At 67.2% G+C, this 20,854-nt stretch overlaps 2 protein-coding genes across 3 annotated transcripts; one reads left to right on the top strand and one right to left on the bottom strand.

The window, feature by feature from the left end:
* Positions 1 to 1,542: 1,542 nt before the first annotated feature.
* Positions 1,543 to 14,159, bottom strand: CACNB1 (calcium voltage-gated channel auxiliary subunit beta 1). 2 transcript variants are annotated; one of them, XM_075523021.1, is made up of 14 exons: positions 13,466 to 14,159; positions 11,580 to 11,666; positions 9,743 to 9,862; positions 9,069 to 9,191; positions 8,813 to 8,949; positions 8,641 to 8,717; positions 8,180 to 8,325; positions 6,647 to 6,727; positions 6,501 to 6,559; positions 5,816 to 5,925; positions 4,841 to 4,992; positions 4,612 to 4,707; positions 4,352 to 4,537; positions 1,543 to 3,173 (listed from the first exon to the last, which is right to left on the bottom strand). In XM_075523021.1, the coding sequence occupies exons 1-14, from the start codon at positions 13,550 to 13,552 to the stop codon at positions 2,721 to 2,723; spliced, it is 1,914 nt and encodes a 637-aa protein (XP_075379136.1). In that variant the 5' UTR covers positions 13,553 to 14,159; the 3' UTR covers positions 1,543 to 2,720. The 2 variants fall into 2 exon arrangements, with proteins under 2 accessions (XP_075379136.1, XP_075379137.1); XM_075523022.1 differs by lacking the exon at positions 4,612 to 4,707.
* Positions 14,160 to 17,335: 3,176 nt separating this feature from the next.
* RPL19 (ribosomal protein L19) lies at positions 17,336 to 20,403 on the top strand. Its single transcript, XM_075523019.1, has 6 exons — positions 17,336 to 17,498; positions 17,952 to 18,058; positions 18,505 to 18,627; positions 18,873 to 18,993; positions 19,361 to 19,471; positions 20,213 to 20,403. Exons 1-6 carry the CDS (start codon positions 17,494 to 17,496, stop codon positions 20,334 to 20,336), a joined length of 591 nt encoding a protein of 196 aa, XP_075379134.1. The 5' UTR covers positions 17,336 to 17,493; the 3' UTR covers positions 20,337 to 20,403.
* The last annotated feature ends 451 nt before the right edge of the window (positions 20,404 to 20,854 follow it).

Below are 20,854 nucleotides of genomic sequence, written 5' to 3'. Positions count from 1 at the left end.
GCTGTGCTTGCCCACGCGCCCCGCGGGGCAGTACTGCCGCCGGGACACCCACTGCGCCCACGGCCTCCTCTGCATGTTCGGAAAGTGCCAGCAGCCCGTGCCCGACGGGCAGGAGGGTGAGCAGGGGTCTGGGATGGGGCTGGGGGGGGGGGACGGACACAAGGGACAGCCCCCCCACCCTCAACCCTGGGAGCTGGGGGACACAATGCTGGTGTGGTGGGGGGCAACGATGGTGCAAAGCCAACGGGTGCTGGGGGCACCCAGCCCCATCGCTCCCAGCCCCTGCAGCTCCATCCCTGTCCCCCAGCCCGGGGATGGGGTGGGGGGGTCCCCCCTCCCCTAACCCCACTTTCCGCCCCGCCAGGAGCCCGGTGCCAGCGGGACGAGGACTGCGGCGCGGGCGGCTGCTGTGCGCGGCAGCACGGCGAGCGGGTGTGCCAGCGGAGACTGGCGCTGGCCCAGAGCTGCCACGTGCCCCCCGGGGGCCTGGCCTTCAGCATCAACCAGGTCTGCCCCTGCCAGGCCGGCCTGGTCTGCCGGGCCACCGCACCCGGCAGAGAGTGAGTACGGGGCTGCTGGGGACCCCTGAGCCGGGGAGGGGGAGTGGGGGACACCTGGGTCCTGCCCCGGGTGGGGGGGATGGAAACGGGGCAGGGACCGAGGTGCCACCAACGTCCCCGCGTCCTCTCTGCAGGAAGGCGTTCGAGTACTGGCCGGAGAAGAGCGAGTGGAGGTGCCGGCAGCCCTGAGCCGGCAGCGCTGTATTTATTCCCTGTAAATAGTGTGTCCAGAGCCGGCCGAGCGCCCGTAAACCCGGCGGAGCACCGTGCTGAGCCCGGCTGCTGCCGGCGACCATCACCCTGGCAGCGGGGTGGCAGGAGCCCCACTAACTCCTGCTTCAGGTCTTCGCCCCTTCACAGGAGCCGGGCAGGTCCCAGCTCCGTCCCCGTCTCGGCCCTGGCAGTGCCCCCTTCCCCAGGCACCCGCTGAAGGCCTGCCCCAGGGAGAGATGTGGGGGTCACTGCAGAGCTGAGTTGTGCCCGGTCTCAGCACCGGGCCCCCGGCAGCCGCTGACCCCGTGTGTGTCCCCCCCCCCACGCAGACCCCACCAGGCACGGCCACGGGGCAGGTCTCACCGAAATGTTTATTACAAAGAACCAAGCGAGCGGGGCGAGTCCCCCCACACACCAATGAGAATAAATAAATAAAATACACTTTGTCGGGTCTTTAAATAAAAGTTTGTGGAGTGACATAAATACGGGATGTCCCTCTGCCCGCGGGAGGGCCGGGGGGGCCCACTGCCCGGACCCCGGCCACCGCGGGGGCGAGCACTGGGGCAGGCGGGTCTCAAAGCACTTGGCAGGCAGCGACACCGAGTCCCACCCCTCAAAAAAAGGGGAAACTGAGGCACACAATGGGCAGAGGCGGCTTGGCAGCGGCAGAGCTGGGTGCCCCTGAGCCCCCCCCCCGACCTGGGCTGGCAAGGCTGGTGGTCTGGGTAAGGCAGTGACCCCGGGGACCCCCAGCATCATCCCGGGGGGGGCAAGCCCAGCCCCACAGTGAGGGCTGGATGTGGGGTGTCCCCACCCCACTCTGGTGTGGTCACCCCCGCAGAGGTGGGGGGACGAGGGACGCTCCGGGGCGGGCGCAGGAGAAGGCAGTGCCCCGGGGTGCTGGGGGGGGGGGGCGCGAAGGCAGCCCTGCCGGGCAGGGGGGACAGACAGACAGGCTCACAGACAGACGGACAGACAGACACAGCTGGATGGGGCGAGAGCGGACAGGCACAGCGGGGGGGTTGGCACAGGGGGGGTGGGGGGGGCAGGGGCCTGGCGCTGCCCGGCGCTTCCCGGCAGTCCCAGGGAAAGGGGGGACGGCGCGGGGCCCCCCAGGGCAGAGGGACCCTCCGGGTGCTGCCACGGCTGCGGCAGGCCAGGGCTGGGCAGCTGTTAGCACGTGTTAGACCCCCCCCAAACTGGCTCAGATTTGCCCCCCCCACCCAATTCAGGCAGAGCCCCTCTAAGGCAAACACATGCAAACTGCCGCCCCCCCCCCCCAGGCAGGCAGCACCCCAGGGGGGCACAGCCTGGGGCAGCAGGGACCCCTCCACTGCCTGCAGCACCCCAAAGTCCTGCACACACCACACACGCATGCACCCCCCCCACACACAGCTGCTGGGGGGCCGGGGGGGGCTGTGGGTCGCAGCCCCGCAGGGGTGCAGTGCCAGGCTGCAGGCACTGGCTAGGGGCGGGGGGCAGCTGGCAGGGACCCCCCCCACTACCACCAGCAGCTCAGGGGTCCCCCTGCAGCCGGGTGGCAAACAGCACCATGGAGAAGCGGGGGCACCCGGGGTGGGGGTGGGCACCAGCAGGCAAGGGCTGGGTGGGGAGCACGGCCCCCCACCCCGTGCCCGGGGGCAGGGGACGGGGACACGCCGGCCGTGGGCAGAGCCCCCGGGGTCCCCTTTGGTCACTTGCTCTCCCTTGCGGGGCAGGGAGGGCCCGAGGCACCGCGAGATGCTGGGGGGCTGCGGCGGGGGGAGAGACCCCTCCACACCAAGGAGTGGGGCAGGGGGAGCCCCCGGGGCAAAGCAGGGGCTCCCCACGGCACGGCCGGCCGGGCTCGGGGCGGGGGGGGAGGGCACAAAGGCAACCAGCGGGGCTCTCCTCACCCCAAAACCAGTGCCTGGGGGGGGGGGCATCCCCTGCCTGCACCCCCTCACCCTAACGGATGTAAACGTCCTGGCCCCAGCCCTCCACATCGCTCTGGTCGAGGCCGAGGGTCTCCGGTGGGTCGGGGCAGTAGCGGTCCTGGCCCTTGGCTCGGCCCCGCAGCCCCCGGGTCTCGCGCCCGGGCTCGTCCTCGTCCCAAGCACCGGGGCGCTGGTGGCCGGGGGGGACGCGGGGTGCGGCACCGGGGGGACCCAGCGGCTCCTCCTCGCCGGGGTCCATTTCAATGTCCATGCAGCAGGAATCGCCGGGCTCCGTGCCGGCCGAATCCCGGCTGCCCGGGGTCTCCGAGTCGAAGGTGTCCTGGCGGGACAGGCTGCGGGGGGCCGGGCGGGCGGGCAGCGGGAGGGGTCGGCCCTGCCCGCGGCCCCCCACCTCGCCCGGGCCCTGCCGGAGGCGGCCATGCTCCCCCTCGCACGGTGGCTCCCCAGGCACTAGGTATGGACCCTGGTTAGGAGAAGCAACCACACCGTGCAAGGAAGGACGGACAGACGGACGGGGGGGGGGGGTTAGTGGGGGGGTGGGTTAGCCACGGGGCTGGCGGGGGGCACATGCGCTCCTGCCCAGCCTGGTTTGCCCGCACCGCACCGCTCACCCGGGACACGACGGCGGCAGGTCTCAGCCCACCACCAAATGGCACCGGGGCGGGGGGGTCGCCAGGGCAGGGCCAGGGCAGGAAGGGGGTGACGGGGGGGGGGGGGGGAAGGAAGAGCGGCGCGGGGAGGGGGCTGGCAGGCCAGCAGCGTCCCGCTCGCTGGAAGAATTAGCGACAGACAACACAGGACAGACATCCCTCTGCCTCTGGCCCCGGGTGGGTGCTGCTGCAGACCCCCCCCCAGGCTCAGCATCGTGAAGCCCGCGGTGGGACGGGGCTCTGCAGCCCCCTCCCAGCCGGCCCTCGCCCACACCGGGACACCCCATAACCCCTCGCCCCCGCCGCAGCTCCCCCAGAGCTCCAGAGAGGCGTGGGAGCGGGGGCTCTGGCACCCCGGCAGCCCCAGGGAGGCACAGAGGGGACCCACACTCCCAGGGGGGCTTGGAGGGAGCAGATTCCTGGGGGCCCCCGATCCCCAGGGGGGCTCCAGGCCTGGGAGGGGGCACAGATCCCCAGGGGGACCCCGACTCTGGGCTTGGCGCCAGTGTCAGGCAGGGAGCAGACCCCTGGGGTGGCCCTGATCCGGGGAGAGATCCCTGGGGCTGATCCTAGGGGTAGCCCCAAACCTCGGACGGGGAGCAGGTCCTGGGGGGGGGGGGGGGTGCAATCCCAGGGGTGACCCCGAACCTGGGGGGCTGCAGTTCCTCAGGGTGGCCCCAAACCCAGGGTGGGGAGCGGGTCCCCAGGGACGGTCCCACCCCCGGGGGCTGCAGTACCCCTGGGGGGCCACAGGTCCCCAAGGGGGGGCCATCCCAAGGACGGTCCCGCTCCTGGGGGGCCGCAGTTCCCTGGAGTGGCCCCGATCCCAGGGGCGTCCCTGAGGGCGGGGCGGGGGGTGGGGTGGGGGGGCGTCCCCGCTGCCATCTCACAGCGCGTGCTCCTCGAGGGGTCCGGGGGGGCTGGGGGTGGTCTCGGTGGCCCCGCGCCCCCAGAGGCCCAGGTTCCTGCGCAGGGAGGTGAGCACCTGTACCTGGAGGTTGGAGACGGGCGCGGGGCTGGCGGCCAGGGCGGCGGTGGCCATGGTGCGGTTCAGCAGCGGGTTGGGGGGGTTGCTGCTGGGGGGGTGCGTCGCCTTCCAGTAGGCCTCCAGGTACTCGGCCAGGTGCTCGCAGGCCTCCTCCAGCTGGTTCTCATCCAGCACGATGTCGAACATCTCCTGGGGGTGGGAGGAGACCATGGGGCAGGGCGGGGCAGGGCGGGGCAGGGCGGGGCAGGGCGGGGCGTACTCACGGGCGGGCACTGCGCCAGCTTGTCGGAGGCCACCATCTGCACGTTGAGGTGCTTCGCCTGGGACTTGCCCCGGGACTTCACCAACCGCTGCAGCACCTGCGGCAGGAGAGGGCAGCCCGGGGTGGCCGCAGGGACCCGGCCCGCCATTGCTCGGCCCCCCTCCCCCGCCCCCAGTGTGGTGGGGCAGGGGCTGGGGCTGCCCCCCACCCGCCCCGGGGTCCGCACCGACCTTGGGGGAGGTGATTTTGATGTAGACGATGATGGGGGCCAGGGATGTCTTGGCCAGCTGGGCCGGGTGGTTGATGGTGTCGGCATCCAAGGCCACCAGCTGCAGCGTCCGGGCCAGCTCGAAGATGCGCTCGGTCTCGCTCTGGACCTCGGCTGCCAGGACAGAGGGACAGCGAGGGTCAGGGGGACAGCGCGGGGGGACGGGCGAGCATGTGGGGGCTGCGGGGACAACTGCTGGGAGATGTGATGAGGGGAACGGGACAGGGACAGGACCAGGAGGGGTCTTGCACTGGGACTTGGCCACTCCAGTGTCACCCCAGCCCCAGGGACGGGGGGGTTCACTGCAGGAAGGAGGTGGCAGCGGGCTCCCAGCGCTGGCACCGTCTGGGTGAGGAAGGGGCAAAGCCCCCCGGACCACACGCACTTGGGGTGGGGGGTCAGACCAGGGTGTCCCCAACCCTCAGACTCTGCCCAGGTGGCCGGACCCTGCTGCGTCCCAGAGCCTGGTCACAGCCAGGCAGGGAGGACGGGGATCCAAGGGGACACGTCCCCCGTTGCCCCCCGCCAGGCAGGGGGCTGCCAGGGGTCCCGGCGGGTCCAAGCTACGTACCCAAGACATCTGTATCAGGAGCAGGGGAGGAAGGAAGCAGCGCGGAGGGGAGGAAACTCAAAGGAAAGGAGAAAAAGGAAAGGAAAGAAAAACAAAACAGAGAGAAGATAAAAGGGGAGGAGGGGGAGAGAGACTGAGTCAAACCGGCCGGGGGGAGCGCAGGGCCCCGGGTCCCCCCCGTGTTAGTCACCCCACAGCAGTGGACCCCCCCCACCTCACCCCCACAAGCCGTGCCCCGACACGGGTGGGACGAGCACCCCGGGACGGACAGGCTGGGGGACGGGAGGGTGCTGGGCTGATACAGATGGAGGCTTGGGGGGGGTCTCGCTGCCCGGCCGGGCGGGGGTCAGCGCGGGGCGGCCTTACCCAGGCTGGAGCGCGTGCTGGAGCGCTCGATGATGGTGTGCTTGCTGGGGTTGTTCAGGACGGAGCGCTTGGCCAGGGAGATGTCAGCCGTCACCCGCGTGATGGAGATCCTGCGAGACGGAGAGGGCGTGAGCGGGTGGGGGGAGCAATACGGGGTGCAAACCCCCCCCCCCATGTACACACCCACCCTCTTGGGGGGCAGGACGGGACCCTCCTTCCACCCCTTTCCTCCCACCTCACGCACGGGGCTGCCTGGAGCTGGAGCCACAGGACTCCTGCTCCTAAGGGGAGCGATCCCCCCCAACAGCAAGAACCATGGGGCAGGGCTGAGGGTCCCCCCATGGGGTCAGGGGTTCCCCCATGGGATTAGGGGTCCCCCTTTGGTGTATGGGGTCCTCCCATGGGGTGAAGGGTCCCCCCATGGTGTTAGGGGTCCCTCTGTGGGGTGAAGGGTCCCCCCGTGGAATTAGGGGTCCCCCCCATGGGATTAGAGGTCCCTCTATGGGGTGAAAGGCCCCCCCATGGCATTAGGGGTCCCCCCCATGGGATTAGGGGCCCGTCTATGGGGTGAAGGGTCCCCCCATGGCATTAGGGGTGTCCCCCATAGGATTAGGGGTCCCTCTATGGGGTGAAGGGTCCCCCCATGTCGTTAGGGGTCCCCCAGCCACGCAGCCGCCCGTCTCACCTGCCGTCAAAGCGATGCTTCAAGAAGTCGAAGAGGGCTTTCTGCATCATGTCCGTGACCTGGGGAGGGAGGAAGGCAGGGAGGAAGAGCATGGAGCCGGGGTCCCCCCCGCATCCCCCCCCATCCCCGCGCCCCCCACTCCTCACCTCGTAGCCCTTCAGCGACGGCCCCACCAGGATGATGGGCCGCATGGAGGGCACCACGTCGTACGGGGGCACGTGCTCGGCCTGCGGGACAGAGCCAGGCGTTAGCGGGGCCGGGGACGCCGGGGGACGCTCGGCTTCGCCCCTGCGAGGGCAGCTCTGGGGACGGGATGGGGCTGCAAGCGGGGGGCACCCCGTCCCCTCCCCGCGGGCCCTCCCGGGGGGTCCTGACGCTACTCACCGATTTCTGCTTCTGCTTCGCTACGTCCCGAGAGGCCGCACGGGGCCGGGGGGAGCGAGAGAAGACAAACAAGGCATGCGTGTTACCCGCGGGCGTGGGGAGCGGGGACACCGAGCCGGGCTGGGGGGCCCGGGGATGTCTGTGTCCCCCGGGGGTCTGCCCCAGGGGATGCGCCTGTCCCCCCCCGGGGGGCTGCCCCACGAGCGTGTTTCACACGAAGCATCGCCCTGCTCTTAGTTAGATTTGGGGTGCAAGCGGGGGCTCTGCGGGGCTGGGAGAGAGGGGTGGGGTGGGCGGCGAGGGGTGGCTTGGGCCCCCCGGGCCTGCTCGCCCCCATAAGTCCTTGCAGACCCCCCTGCCCCAGGCTGTGGTTCTGCCCAACCCCCCCCCCCAGCTTCTGCCCAGTTTGGGGGGGAGGAACGGTCCATTCCCATTCGCGGGGGAGATGAGACACGGGCCGTGCTGGCACACACCATGCGCACACTGGGGGACCCCAGGCAGCGGGGGGGGGGTGGGGGGGGTGGGGGGTGTGACACGGACGGATCCATCCCATGGACCACGGCGGGGGGAGGCAGCCACGGACTGATCCATCCCACGGACCACGGGGGGAGGCAGCCATAGACTGATCCATCCCATGGATCACAGGGGGAGGCAGCCACAGACTGATCCATCCCACGGATCATGGGGGGGGATGTAGCCATGGACGGATCCATCCCATGGACCACGGGGGGAGACAGCCATGGATTGATCCATCCCATCGACCATGGGGGGAACAGAGCCACAGACTGATCCATCGTACGGCCCATGGGGGAGGCAGCCATGGATTGATCCATCCCATGGTCCACGGGGGGAGGCAGCCACAGACTGATCCATCCCATGGTCCACGGGGGGAGGCAGCCACGGACTGATCCATCCCATGGTCCACGGGGGGAGGCAGCCACGGACTGATCCATCCCATGGTCCACAGGGGGAGGCAGCCCCGGACTGACCCACCCCATGGTCCACGGGGGGAGGCAGCCACAGACTGACCCACGCCATGGTGCACGGGGGGGAGGCAGCCACAGACTGACCCACCCCATGGTGCATGGGGGACACCCCCGTCGCCCCGTCCCCTGCAGACACTCATGCCCATGCTGTGGCGCGGGGACACGCCGTGGCGGCGCAGGCAGGGTGCTCGGGCAGCGCGTGGCCCCCAGCACCCGGCGGGTGCCCCCGCAGCCCCCGCCAGCCCTCCCAGGCAGTGTTAGGGCAGGCAGGGTGCAGCAGGCGAGCGCGGGGCCGGTGGGTGCCGTTACCTTCCTAAAGAAGGGGATGCGCTTGGTGTGGGCGGGGGGGGTGGTGACACTGCTCACGCTACTCTTAGGGGAGCGGTGGGTCTCCATGGCCTCCTCCTCCTCTAACTCATCGGGGTCAAAGGCAAAGCTAGGCATGTCCAGGGCACCTGGGGACGGAGGGGCAGCCGGAGCCGGGGAGAGGGGAGGGAGAAAACAAGAGCGATAATGGCGATGGAAGAAGGGAAAAATGGAGATGGGGGGGGCTGGGAAGAGCGGGAACGTGGTGGGGATGGGAGGGGGGAGAAGCAGGGGAGAGGGGGTCCACGGGGATGGGGGGGGTGCACCCGCCTGCCTGCACCCGGGGCGGAGGGGCTGCGGACGAGGAGGGGGTTACCCGGGGGGGGGGGGGGGGGGGAAGGACCCCCCCAGGCTGGACCTGCCCTGCTCACACCAGGGGCTGTGGGGACGCCGGACACTCTTACCGCTGGCCGGAGGGGTCGGCCGGCGGGTCCCCGTCACCACGTCGCCCAGGCTGGAGCTGGAGTTGTCCCCCGATTTGCTGGATGGGAGAAGCACAGAGAAGGGGGACGCAGGTGAGGGTGGGATGGAGGGGCCACGGGGAGCCGGAGGCGGGGGTCAGGGATGAGCCCCCACCTCGAGCTCAGGCGGTTCTGCCTCATTTTCTGCTCCTGCAGCAGCCGCATGTTCTCCAGCTTGACAGGGCTGGGGATGAAGCCCACCTCGCAGCCCTCCTTCACCAGCCGCCCGATCCACCAGTCGTTGTTGTACTTCTGCACCGGGGAGGGGGAGGAAAACACCTGAAACCCCCAAACGCCCACCCCCAGGGCTGCCACCCCCAGCGTGACCCCAGCCCCGCACCCCTGCCAGCCCCCCCCAGCCCGTTCCCCACCTCCTTGATGTGCAGGAAGTCTTTGGGCTCGAAGCAGATGGCCATGCCCTGCACCGGCATGTCATCGCTGGCGGATGGGTTGTAGCCGACGTTTGTCCTCACGGCAAATGCTACCGGCTTCGTCTGCCAACAGGAGAGGGCTCAGCATCTTCCCTCACCCCAAACCGCGGAGACCCCCCGCAATGAGAGCCGGTCCCCCCTCGGGCCAGGCAGGTGCTGGTACCAGTGCCGGCGTGACCAGCCGGGCAGCGGGGCTGGCTCGGCTCCTGTGGGCACCGTGGCTGCGCTGGACCCTGGGCTGGGGACACCGTGGCCACAACACCCTGGGAGCTAACAAGGGGCTCATTAGCTAATTGCCCTGGGCCCGCAGCCGAGGTGCAATGGGTGCTCAGCCAAGGTGAGAACCCAGGTGTCTGGGCTCCCAGTTCCACCCAGTAGACCCCACTGCCTTCCCAATGCCACCCAGTTATGCCGAGACCACTGCTTCAGGGGACGGGATGCCACGGGGATGGAGAGCAGGAGGGCTGGGGGGTCCCTGTGCCGGGGGTCAGCCCCTTCCCGCAGTGGGTCCCTGGGCAGGGGGTGCGGAGGGGCTGGGAGGGTGGCAGAGGGCTAGGTGCCCACCCTGGGGGAGGCGAGGGCAGGCCGGGGGGTCTCCAGCCCAGCCGTCCCACCTTGGCTTTCTCCAGCTGTGCCATGGCCTGGCGCTCGGCCTCCTTGCGCAGCGCTTCCCGGTCCTCCTCCAGCGACACGTCCGAGTCCGAGGGGCGGCTGGTGTAGGACTCCGCCGAGCCCTGGGAGAGTGGGGAGAGGGGTCAGCCCACGCCGTCCTCCCCCAGAGCAGGGAACCCAGCCCCAGGCCTGACCCCGCGGCCGTCTCCCCTCCCGGAACCCTCTCTCTAAGGCTGGTGCCCATCATCGTGGCTTCTGGGCACGTTGGGGAGAAACCACCCCCGAAAGCTGCCTCCTCCCCAGGCAGGGGCACCTCCTGCCCGGTGGCATCCCGGCGGGGTTACGGCAGGCCGAGGGCCGACGCAGCTGTTCCCACCGCTCCGGCAGGGAACGTGATACCGAGCCGGCGCCTGCTGCCGTCCCGCTGCTGCCGGCCTCCCCAGGCCTCTCGTCAGAGCCGGGAAGGCCATAAGGACCCCCCGCGCCTGCCCACCGCCCCCCGGCTGTCCCCCGCCCGAGGGAAGGCCGGCCGGGACAGCGCTGTTCCCCCCCAAGGGGTCCTGTGGCAATGGGGAAAGGGCGCTGTGGGGCGACCTGGGGTCACCCCAGGACAAGGTTGGAGCTGGGGTGGGGTCAGAGACCCCCCTGCTCACCCCCCAGCCCCCTGGGGCCAGAGCCCGGGCGGGGGGGGGCAGCGGGGACACCCACGGGCACCCCCAGCCCCGGGGCGGTGGATGTCACGGGGGACGGCGAAGGCACCCACCGCCCCGGGGGGGCTGCCCCCCTTCCAGCCCCTCTGTAATCCCCCAAGCCCCACCAGAGCCCCCCGGGGTTGCGGGAGTCCCTGTCCCCAGTTTGCCCCATCCTTTCCAAACAGCGGGGAGGTGGGGGCCGCTCTGCTTCGCACAGGCCCCCTACTCCCAGCCATGGGGCAACAGCCCCGCGAGGGACCCCCTCCCCAAAAGCCATGGGGCAGAGACCAGCTGCCCCATCGCCTCCTGCCACTGCTGGGGGTCTGGCCCCTCCTGAGCCCCCCAGCCCCATGGCGAGACTTGGAGGGGCCTTTGGGGGGGGGGGGGTGTCACTCGGGGTCCAGCCACGATGCCCTCACCCCGCAGACCCCATGGGTCCCACCAGCTCCTGGGACCACCCGCTCCAACCCCCACGGAGCCGAGGGGCACCCTGCAGCGAGGGCAGAGCCAGCAAGCTGGGACAGGAGGGTGCCGGGGGCCACGTCCTGGGTGCCGGGGGGCTGCGGGGCGGGGGGGGACGCTCACCGGGGCGGCGGGGTGGTCTTTGCCGGCTATCTCCATGGTGGCAGGGCTGGGGGCGAGTGGGTCGGGCGGGCGCTGGGCTGGGGCACCCGTGGGTCAGGTTTCAGCCCTGGGACGTTCGCAGCCGCCCCGGGTATATTTAGCCCAGTGCCGGGCAGGGGGTGGGGGCCGGGGGGGGGCCACAGGGGCCGCTGCCAAGTCAGCGGCCCTGCTGGGTGGATGGGGCTGGGGAGGGCGGCTTGGATGCCAGTTGGGCAATGCCAGGGCTGTGTCCCCTGCCTGGCACCCCCAGGAGGGACAGGGAACCCCTGGGGGGCTACAGGACCCCAAGTGCTCCCAATATGGGGGGGACGACTCCCCCCCCCCAGCACCCACTGCAGGGCAGAGCGGGGACGGGGGGCACAGCCGGGTCTGGCTCAGCCATTGCAATGCCCGCGCTCCCCCAGGCCGGGCTTGGTTGCAAACTGGGACCCCCCTCCTCGATTCCCAGGGGGACAAGGACCCCCGCAGACAGGCAGGTCCCTCGGGTCCCCCCAGGACAGCTGCCCCCCCCTCCACCACTCACCTGCCGGACGAAGCTGTTGGAGGTGGTGTCGGACGAGGTGCTGCCATCCGAGCGCTTGAAGCGGCTCTTGCGCTTGCTGTACTTGGCCTGGGGAGAGGAGAGGGGGGGCAGGAGGGGAGCGCTGGAGCCCCAGGATGTGGGGGGCAGCTCTGCCCCCCCAGCCCCAGCTGCCAGGGATGCTCCATCCCCCTCCACCCCCTCCCTGCAAGCAAACCCAGCTCTTGGGGGACAAGAGAAGGGAAACTGAGGCAGGGAAGGGGATGGGGTTGCCCCCCTACTTGGAGGCCATGCAGCCCCCTCCCCAGGGACCTGGCATCGCCTTATCCAGGGGGTCTGGATCTCCGATCTCCACGGAGAGGACAGGGAGCTGGCGGGGCTGACCGGATTTGGGGGAGAGCCTGGCCGCAGCCCCCAAACGCCGCAGGCTCCCCAGCCCCGGCCAAACCAGAGCCCAACCAGTGCCCTGGGGAGGTGGCTGCTATGGGGGCACCCCACGCACGCCCGCGTCCCCACGCCGCCTCCCCAGCACCCGAGCCCCGCACACGCGTGTGCACACACCCCCCCCCCCAGCATGGGCACTGTCCCCTCGCCCGTGTACGCTCCATGTAAAGGGGTTCACACACCACGTGTGCACCCCCACGCCCACCCACAGCAGCCAGCACCTGCCCCACGCCCCCACGGGACCCCCCGCTTCCTCCAGTGCCTCCTGCTGGGATGGACTGGAGGAGACAGGGATGCCCCAGTGTCCCCCCTGCAGCACTTCCTTGGGGGGGGGATGCCAGAGCACGCTGGGGGGGTGGCCTGGGGGGGGCGAGAGGCTGGGACGTGCCGGGGCGAGCGGGGCTGTCACCTCCCTGGCGTCTCGGAGGGACAGCTGGGCCCAGCTGCCACCCAGCCTGGGGATGGGTGGTCCCCGCACCAGGCAGCACCGGGTATTTTTAGGTCCTTCGCCCCCAGCCCCAACCCCTTCGGCCCCCCCACTCCACCCCGTCCGCTGCTCCCAACAGGGGATGGACATGGCTGGGGCTCGGCGGTGACGGTCCCTGGGGTGGGGACAGTGGCCCCGCTGCCGGTGTGGGGTTCACTGCAGCCACCCCCCCACCTCGGAGGCAGGGGAGACACCCAGCCCTGCCAGCACCCAGGTGGCTGGATGTGGCCAGGGCTTCTGTCTCCATCCCCTGTCGTCCCCCCCCCCAAACTGTCACCCCAACCGGTTGATGCTCCCCAGGCTGCCACGGAGAGGGGGGGTCTGTCCCCATGGGGGTGTGCGGGGTGGGGACAGCACCCAGTCAGACTATGGGGATGAGGTGCTGCACTGGTCCGCGGTCCCCCCCCCCACCCCATTGAGACCAGCCAGGGACACATCCCTTCCCCGTCCCCCCCCTTCAGGGGACAAGGTGGTGGGGGGAGACAAGGTGGTGGGGGGACAAGGTTTGGGGGGGACACCACCACCCCGGCAGAGTTTTCCCAATTCCTAAAAGTTTCCCAATGCGCACGACACCCCCCGCACCCACCTCCCCACCCCGGGGTGCTCCGGGTGGGCAAACCCCAGGGGTGTGGGAGGGGGGAGCAGTGACACAGCAAGCAGCACAGAGCCCCCCCCCCCATCCCCTCCAAACCTGGGGGGCTGGACACCCCCTTCCCTGGGATGCTTGGTGTTATGAGGAGGGGGGTGACTGCATTTGGGGTCCCTCCTGGGGTAGCTTGGTTATGGGTGGGGGGCACCCTGTTTTGCATGCTGGGGGGGTGGGTGAAATCACCCCCATTATGGGGTGTAGGGGTTGGGATGGGGGGGGGGGGGGGGGATCGATGGGAACCCCGGGGCTGCGCGCGATGGTACCGACGCAGCCCCCCCTCCCTCGTCCCCAAATTCCCGGGGGTGTCACCTGGAGGGTGGCGTTGTCAAAGACGTCCATCTGGATGTCCTGCGTGGAGCTGTAAGGGGTACGGGCCATGCCGCCTTCCCGCACCATGGAGCTCGCCGGGGTCGGCGGGGGGACACACAGGGACAAGACGATGACGATGACGATGGAGCCCAGGCCTGGCCTCCGCCGTACCGGCCCCCGCGGTGACGGCGGCCCCAGCGTGCAGCGAGCGAGAGGAGGAGGAGGAGGAGGAGAAGGAGGAAGGAGGAGTGGGGATGGCTGCAGGAGGGGACGAGGGATGGCGGGCGGCCGCCTCCGCCTCGGCCGCTCCCACCACGTTCCCGGGAGGGATGGGGGATGTGGGGATGCGACCCCCTCCCCTCCCTTCCCAGGTAGGGGACCCCCAAAGCAGCTCCTTCCCCTGGGGAAAAAAAGGGGAGGTGATGAGGATGTCCCCTCCCCAAATGGGGGGGGGACACGACAGTGGTGCCCACCGTGGCTTGCACCCCCAGCCTTTAGCCTGGAGCAGGTTTGCTTGCTGGGGGGGACACCCCAAAAAGAGATGGGGGGGGGGACACACAGGGCCCCCAGGCTGTTGTGTGGCTCGGGGAGGGGAGGTGCAGGGGCAGCTGTGCCCCCATCCCCAAATGACAGCACCCCAAGCGGGATGTGCCACGATCTGGGGAACCCGGGGCTCCCTCAGGAGCGAGGCTGCCCCTAAACCTCCAGCTTCTCCCCCCAGAGCCTCCCCAGCTGGGATCCCCACAGCCTCAGAGCACCCCATGTCCCCCCTGAGCCCCTCTGCTCCCCAGGACACAGAGCCCGGGCACAGAGCCATCTGCACACACCATGTGAAGCATCCAGGGAAAGGGCACCCCGGGGACCCCGCGGCAATGGGGGGGACGCCTGAGGCTTATGGACCCCACGTGCGGTGAGGAAGGGGCTGCACTTGGCACCCGCTGGCCCCCAGTGCAGCTGCAGCCGCCCCACAGGGACCCCAGCACTGTCCCTGCTTCCTCGTGCCAGCGGGTCTGAGGGGCAGACCACACGTGCCGGCGGGCGAGGGCCGCTGGCAGCCCGCACGGGTGCTGGCGTGTGCCGGGCAGGACGCAGCTTGCCTCTGCCCCCTCCCCAGGGAGCCCGCTGACGCTGGGGCTGATGGCCTCCTCCCCAGGCAGGACTGGGCTGAGACCTCCCACACTCATCTCACAGCAACTGCGCCGCAGGAGTCGCCACTGCCGGCTGTTGGAAAGTTAAAAATTCCTTGGGACCCCCCCCCCCCCGGCACACACCAGCGGGTCTTTTCCTGCTCCAGTCCCAGCTCCCGCAGCTGTGGGACAATGTGCCCGGGGAAGCGGGACAGCTGACGCCACATTTTCCATTATTAGCCCCCATCCATCACCGACACCGTAAGGTGCCTACGACAGCACCGGCGCACGCTTCATGGCAGCCGGGCAGGTGGGAAAGGGAGGTTTGGAGGGGGATGAGCTGCCCAAGGTCACGCAGGCTGGCACCACCGACCCCGGGACACAGCCCCGGAGCCCCAGCCATGCCCAGCTCTGCGCCTTGTGCCTGGCCAAGCTCCGGGTGGTGGGACCTCATTGATCCCCAGCGCCAAAGCCTGCCTGTCTCCTGCTTTGCCCACCTTGCCCAGGCCTGGGCCACACGGCCGATGCAGGAGCTGAAGCCCCCGGAGGGTCTGCGGGGGGAGCAGAGGGTGGTGGCGAGGGTGTTTTGGGGAGGCAGAGCCGGGTGCCAGGGCAGCGGGGGCCCTGCCAGCAGGGAGCTTGCCCGGAGGCGGAGGGCGAGTGCACCATTCCCAGGCAGCTGCGTGGGAGCGTAACGCAATTACAGCATCTCTCCCTTCCCGCTGCCAGAGCTCCTCTGCTCCCTGGGCCCCCCCCTACTGCTGCCTGCACTGCCAGGGGCACGGCGTGCCAGCACGGCCCCTCGCAGGGGCTCACCGGCGTGCCCGCTCTGCCCCTGCCCGCTGCTCGAGCACAAGCAAGCTCGGCGGGCACAGAACTACAGACATACCCATCCAGTGCGGGATGCAACAGAGCAGGCAGAGGAGGGACGACAGATCTCCCCGGACCTCTCTGGAAGGGCTTGTGCACAAGCAGCAGCATCCCTACCTGGGCTGAAGCCTCTCCTCGAATTTGGGGCCAGATGGGTCTCTTCATCCTTGCCCCCCTGGAAAGCACAGAGCACGAGGTGACGTTTCCATAGGGCTCGGGGACACACGTACCCCCGTGTCTCACACGCACTCTCCTGTCTCCAGCCCACGCAACTGGCCAAGAGCTTTACAGGACATCGATTTCCAGAGAAAAAACCCCAGAGCTGCTCCCAGGCCGGTAATTAAAACCCAGCCACTCTTCCCTCTCAGGAGCCTCCAGATTTTGCTGTTTGTTTTATGAAAATGATGAGTCAGTTTTTAAACAGCAAAAGCCTGTGTTTATCTGTGTTTTTGTCTCAAAATGAACCAAAAATCTGTTGCCATCGGCTCCTCTTCTCACGCCATATGTTGACTGTGCTACGGCCGCCAGATTCAAAAGGAACCGTTAGCATCTTGTCTTGGGTGTTTAACGAGGCGCCTTTGGGGGCTTTCGCTCTCCAACCACTCGCAACCTTCAGCGGTTGAAAGGAAGGAAGGAAAAGAATCGCTGCAAAATGATGAATTTGGGCACTATTTAACCTCAGGGTGGTTAAAAAGCAACATTTTCACTGGACAAGTTTGCTTTGAAGTGGGAATTCAGCCACAGAGAAACCCCTGTGTTTTTAGGCCGGTTACAATCTACACGTTATCATTTTGCAAGCTTTCCCTTCTTCCAGGAACTCTTCACCAATCTGAGAGGCTCCAGCGCTTTTCTGGGTTGTTTCTCCGACACGAAGGACGCCAGTTACCACCGGGCTCATTTCACTACGGCATTTTTTGGGGAGGTGCTTCTGGCCGGGAGAGCCATGAGACACCACTCAGCCTGTCCGTGCCTGTTTTCCAACCACAAATGGTGCCACTGACACATCCAGACCTCACTTGTGTCTTCGACTGCAAATTGCTGGGAGGGTAAAATGTTCTCTGCCAACGCCAGCCCTCACTGCAGCCCCGTTCCCACCCCTATCGAGAGGTTATTTCATGGGAAAATGTGAGTCCTCCCTTTCCTAACCGTAACCCAGGGACTGCAGAAGAGGTGGAACTTGATCCACATGTGGAAACGAAGCAGGATCCGAGATCCCAGCTCGGCCCTCTCCTGCACCAACCCCTGGACATTCACACCACCCTTTAGGGTGACTTCTTAGGATAAAAGGAACGACCGCAGATGAACGCTGGAGAAACTGAGATCCCATTTCTTGCTACAAAAAGCAACGTGACAAAGCTGCCATTAAACTCTTCCTAACCTACAGCTTCCCGGGCAGGTGGGGAGGGTGAGGAGGGACAACCTGTGCCCAGGTCTCCTCAGGTCCAACAACGAGCCTGAACCCAGGCTGGGGACGATCTCCCGCAGCCCCCGGTGTGAGGAGAGGCCTGCAGCGAGGGCAGGGCTGGGCCTTGTGCTGCCCACCCCACGCAGGCCCACCGGCGGGGAGGGGGCATCCCCACAGTCCCCCAGCCTGCCTGTACAGCCCCGGGGCATGGCTCTGACCCTCAGCCCAGCCCACCCCAGCTCAGTCCCAGTGCTGCCCAGTGCTTCCCAGACCCCCCCCCCAGTTCACCCACCACCCATGTGCTGCCCACAGCCTCCTCCACGCCACCACGCATGCGCAGAGCCAGCCTGGTCCTGCCCGCCGCGGGCTGTACCACCCCGCGGAGAGGGGGGTGGCGAGGAGGGAAAAGTGTCTGTTGCCCCACGTCCCGAGTGGGCCCCGTCGCCCCGTCTCTTCCTCCCACCCGCAGTCCCACCGCCGTCCTTCTCTCGCCGCGCTTCGGGCCGCCTCGCCGCCGCGGGGACGGAGCGGGGCGGGAGCGGGGTGGTACGTGCCGCTCCCCGCGGCGCTGGCTGTGGGCGCGGCCAGGTCCGCCGCCTCTTCCTCTCCGCCCGGCCGCCGCCGCCATGAGGTGAGGGGCAGCGCTCCGCCGCTCCCCCGGGCCTGCCCCGGCAGCGACGGGGAATGGGGGTGACCGGCGGGGTGGCCTCAATAGCGGGGGCTGCCCGGCCGCGCTGCGGGGGGGGGTCCCGGGCCCTGTGAGGCGGCTGCGGCCTCCCCAGGCCTCGGGGGAAAATGGCGGTTGGGCCGCGCGCTGGGGAGGGGGCGAAATGGCGGCCGGGGCCCACGCCGAGGGGCCCTCAGGGTGCAGAGGGAGGGAGGGGACCGCTGAGCGGGGCTGGCCTCGCTGCTCTCGGGCCCTGCGGCCCTTGGCTACTCCCCCTTCCCCGTCGTGCTGTTGCAGCAGCGCGGCCTGCCTCCAGCAGACTCGCTGCGGGCTGGCCCGGGCCTTCAAGCGCTGCGAAAGCACCGTCCGGCCGCGGGAGCGAACGTGGTGCTGAGCTGTGTGCGTGGTTCTCCGCAGTATGCTCCGGCTTCAGAAGAGGCTGGCCTCCAGCGTCTTGCGCTGTGGTAAAAAGAAGGTCTGGTTGGATCCCAACGAAACCAATGAGATCGCCAACGCCAACTCGCGTAAGTAATCATCTCTCACGGCCATGCTATACATCGCTTATGTTGCCCTGTGGAAGAGGGATGCGTCAGGGAGAGGCTTTTTGACTAGCTCGGTAGCAGTGAGGTTGGCTTAGGTAAAATTCTGACGCTTGAGCAACTGCTTTACACTTCAAAGTGGAAATGAGCCCATCAGCAGGATTTACAGAGTTCCCCAGTGCACTGCCAAGGACGTGGTGCCCGGTGAGTTCTTGGTAGGGGGTTTAGTACGTGGTGTCCTCTGAGATAACTAGCGAGGGAGAAACGGGAGGGGAAAAGAGCAACTACAGCAGCGTGAGGGGGCTCTGGGGGAAGGTCTGGCTTGTCCTGTGCGTTGGATCCTTTTTGTACAAGCCAGATGGGAGTCTGTACTTTCCTAACGTGTCCTCTCATTGCACATAAGATGTTGAACGTGGAGTTTCTTTCTGTAGGTCAGCAGATCAGGAAATTGATTAAGGATGGTCTGATCATCCGCAAACCTGTGACCGTTCACTCCCGTGCCCGATGCAGGAAGAACACCTTGGCCCGCCGGAAGGGCAGGCACATGGGCATCGGTAGGTGCTGGCTCCCCTCTGAGAACTGGATAAATGTCTGGGTTTTTCTCATGGTATGTGGTCCACCCACAAGCTTATATTGAGCAACGATCTCCAAGAGGCTTGTGGCAGGGCCTAAAAATACACAATTTGTATGTCAATAGCTTTTTTCTTGAAGTAATGAGAAGGATTAAACGCTCCTTGTTGTTCATGTTGTTCAACTTGCAGAAATTTGGCCTCGTTCTCATCTTGTTTTCCCTCTCTAGGTAAGAGAAAGGGTACGGCCAATGCTCGTATGCCTGAGAAGGTGACCTGGATGAGGAGAATGCGAATTCTGAGGCGCCTGCTCCGCAGATACAGGGAGTCCAAGAAGATCGACCGCCATATGTAAGCCTGCCATGCCATGCCCAGCTCTGGGTCGTGTGCCCATACGCTTAGGTACCCCTTTCTTGCTGCCTGCAGCTTCCACAGCCAGCTCCTCGGTGTGCAGATCAGTGAAAATAAATCCTCTCCAGGAAGGATTTATTTTCTGGAGAAATGGCACCGGAGAGCTGCTCTAGAGTAATCCCAGCAGTTCTCCTGCTTGGAGGAGGGCAGAGCCAGTGCAGCAGCTTCAGAGTGACCCTGCTCCTCACAGCACGCTTGTGCGCATTGCTGCTGTGTGCCAGGAGGGGTGCAGGATGTCCGGAAGCTGCGCAGTGGTTTGATCTCCCGGGCAGCCTCGCTTACAGTCCGTTCCGTTCTGCTCTGTTAGGTATCACAGCCTGTACCTGAAGGTCAAGGGTAATGTGTTCAAGAACAAGCGGATCCTGATGGAGCACATCCACAAGCTCAAGGCAGATAAAGCTCGCAAGAAGCTCTTGGCGTAAGTGCTGCCTCGCTGTTAAGCTTCGGTCTTGCAGGTTGTGGAATCGGTTTTCTGTACAGGCAGGTAATTCCGGGTGGCTTCTGTTGCTGGTGGCTCTGTCTGGAGCCCTGGTGAAGAACCAAACCAAAACTGGGTAGGGCTGGCTTGAAGCAGAGAAGTACGTAATCCCGGCAGAGCTCTGTGCGTCCCGCTGCAGGCGTAGCAGATGTTAGTTGCCCATACAGCTCCAAACTGGTAGATCTACTGATCCAGCCACTTGGATCAGTAAATGGTTGCCAAGGGGAGGTGAGGAGGCAATGGATTTCAAAATCCTGCTGCGTACTTCGTAAAAAAAAAAAAAAAAAAAAAAAAAAAAAAAAAAAAACACAAACCGGTATCTTAACCTTGGTCTGTAGTGAAGATGCGTGACCCCAGCCAGCCCCAACGGGGCGGTCCCCAGAGCCAGGATCACCGTATCCTCCTTGGCCAGAGCTAAGAGCCTGGCAGTGTGGGGCAGGGAGGGCAGCAGAGCCCAGCGTCCTCGCTCGGAGCTGAGCAGGACCAGGTTAGCACCGCTGGGAACTGCGGTTAGAGCTGCGGACGGCACGCGAGCGCTGGAGCAAAGCCTGCCGAGCTGCGCTCGCTTCAGCGCCTGGTTTGGTGGGCCGGGATCCTGTGGAGCGAGAGGAGGCCAGGGCCGGCGGTAACAGCTTTCTTGAGGTGATCTCTGCGTATTCACGAGCTCTTAACTTCTTGCAGTGACCAGGCCGAAGCTCGCAGGTCCAAGACCAAGGAGGCTCGTAAGCGCCGTGAGGAACGCCTGCAAGCCAAGAAGGAGGAGATCATTAAGACCCTCTCCAAGGAGGAGGAGACCAAGAAGTAAACGCTGGCTGGCTTGTGTACATAGTGTTTTCCATCCTCGAGCACTCAATAAAACACCACATCCAGGACTCCTCTCGCTGAGGCTTGCGCTCTTTCTCCAAGGTTTCTGGAACTGGGAGGGAAGGGCTGGGAAAGAACTGCTGCTCCCCACCTTGCTGCTGGGTCTGCCCTGCTTTTTGGGGTGGTTCCTGGGGTAAGGGTGAGCCGTAGCCCACGGGGCTGATGGCAGAGGGAGAACGCGGGTCAGAGCGAGCCGGTCCTGCTGACGCCAGCCCTTGTCCCAGGCCAGGCAGCCACAGGGCTCGCTGCGCAGGGCAGTGCTGCAGGCAGAGCCCAATTCCTGCGCCGGCAGCTCCTCTGCGTGCAGCCGCAGCCTTCTTCCCCCTCCCGACCGGGGCTGTGACACCTCTGCCTGCAAGCTGCTGAGCTCTGGTGGGAGAAAAGGGGTTTGGGGGCCACCCCTGCCACCCACCGCACCCCAGAGCCCTTCCCCGTGGCTCCCTGGCCCAGGCAGGGACA

Source organism: Mycteria americana, chromosome 22 (assembly GCF_035582795.1).
Source record: "Mycteria americana isolate JAX WOST 10 ecotype Jacksonville Zoo and Gardens chromosome 22, USCA_MyAme_1.0, whole genome shotgun sequence".
Classification (NCBI taxonomy): Eukaryota; Metazoa; Chordata; class Aves; order Ciconiiformes; family Ciconiidae; genus Mycteria; species Mycteria americana.
Note: the sequence above shows the minus strand (reverse complement) of the source record. Positions and strands in the feature narration are given on the sequence as shown.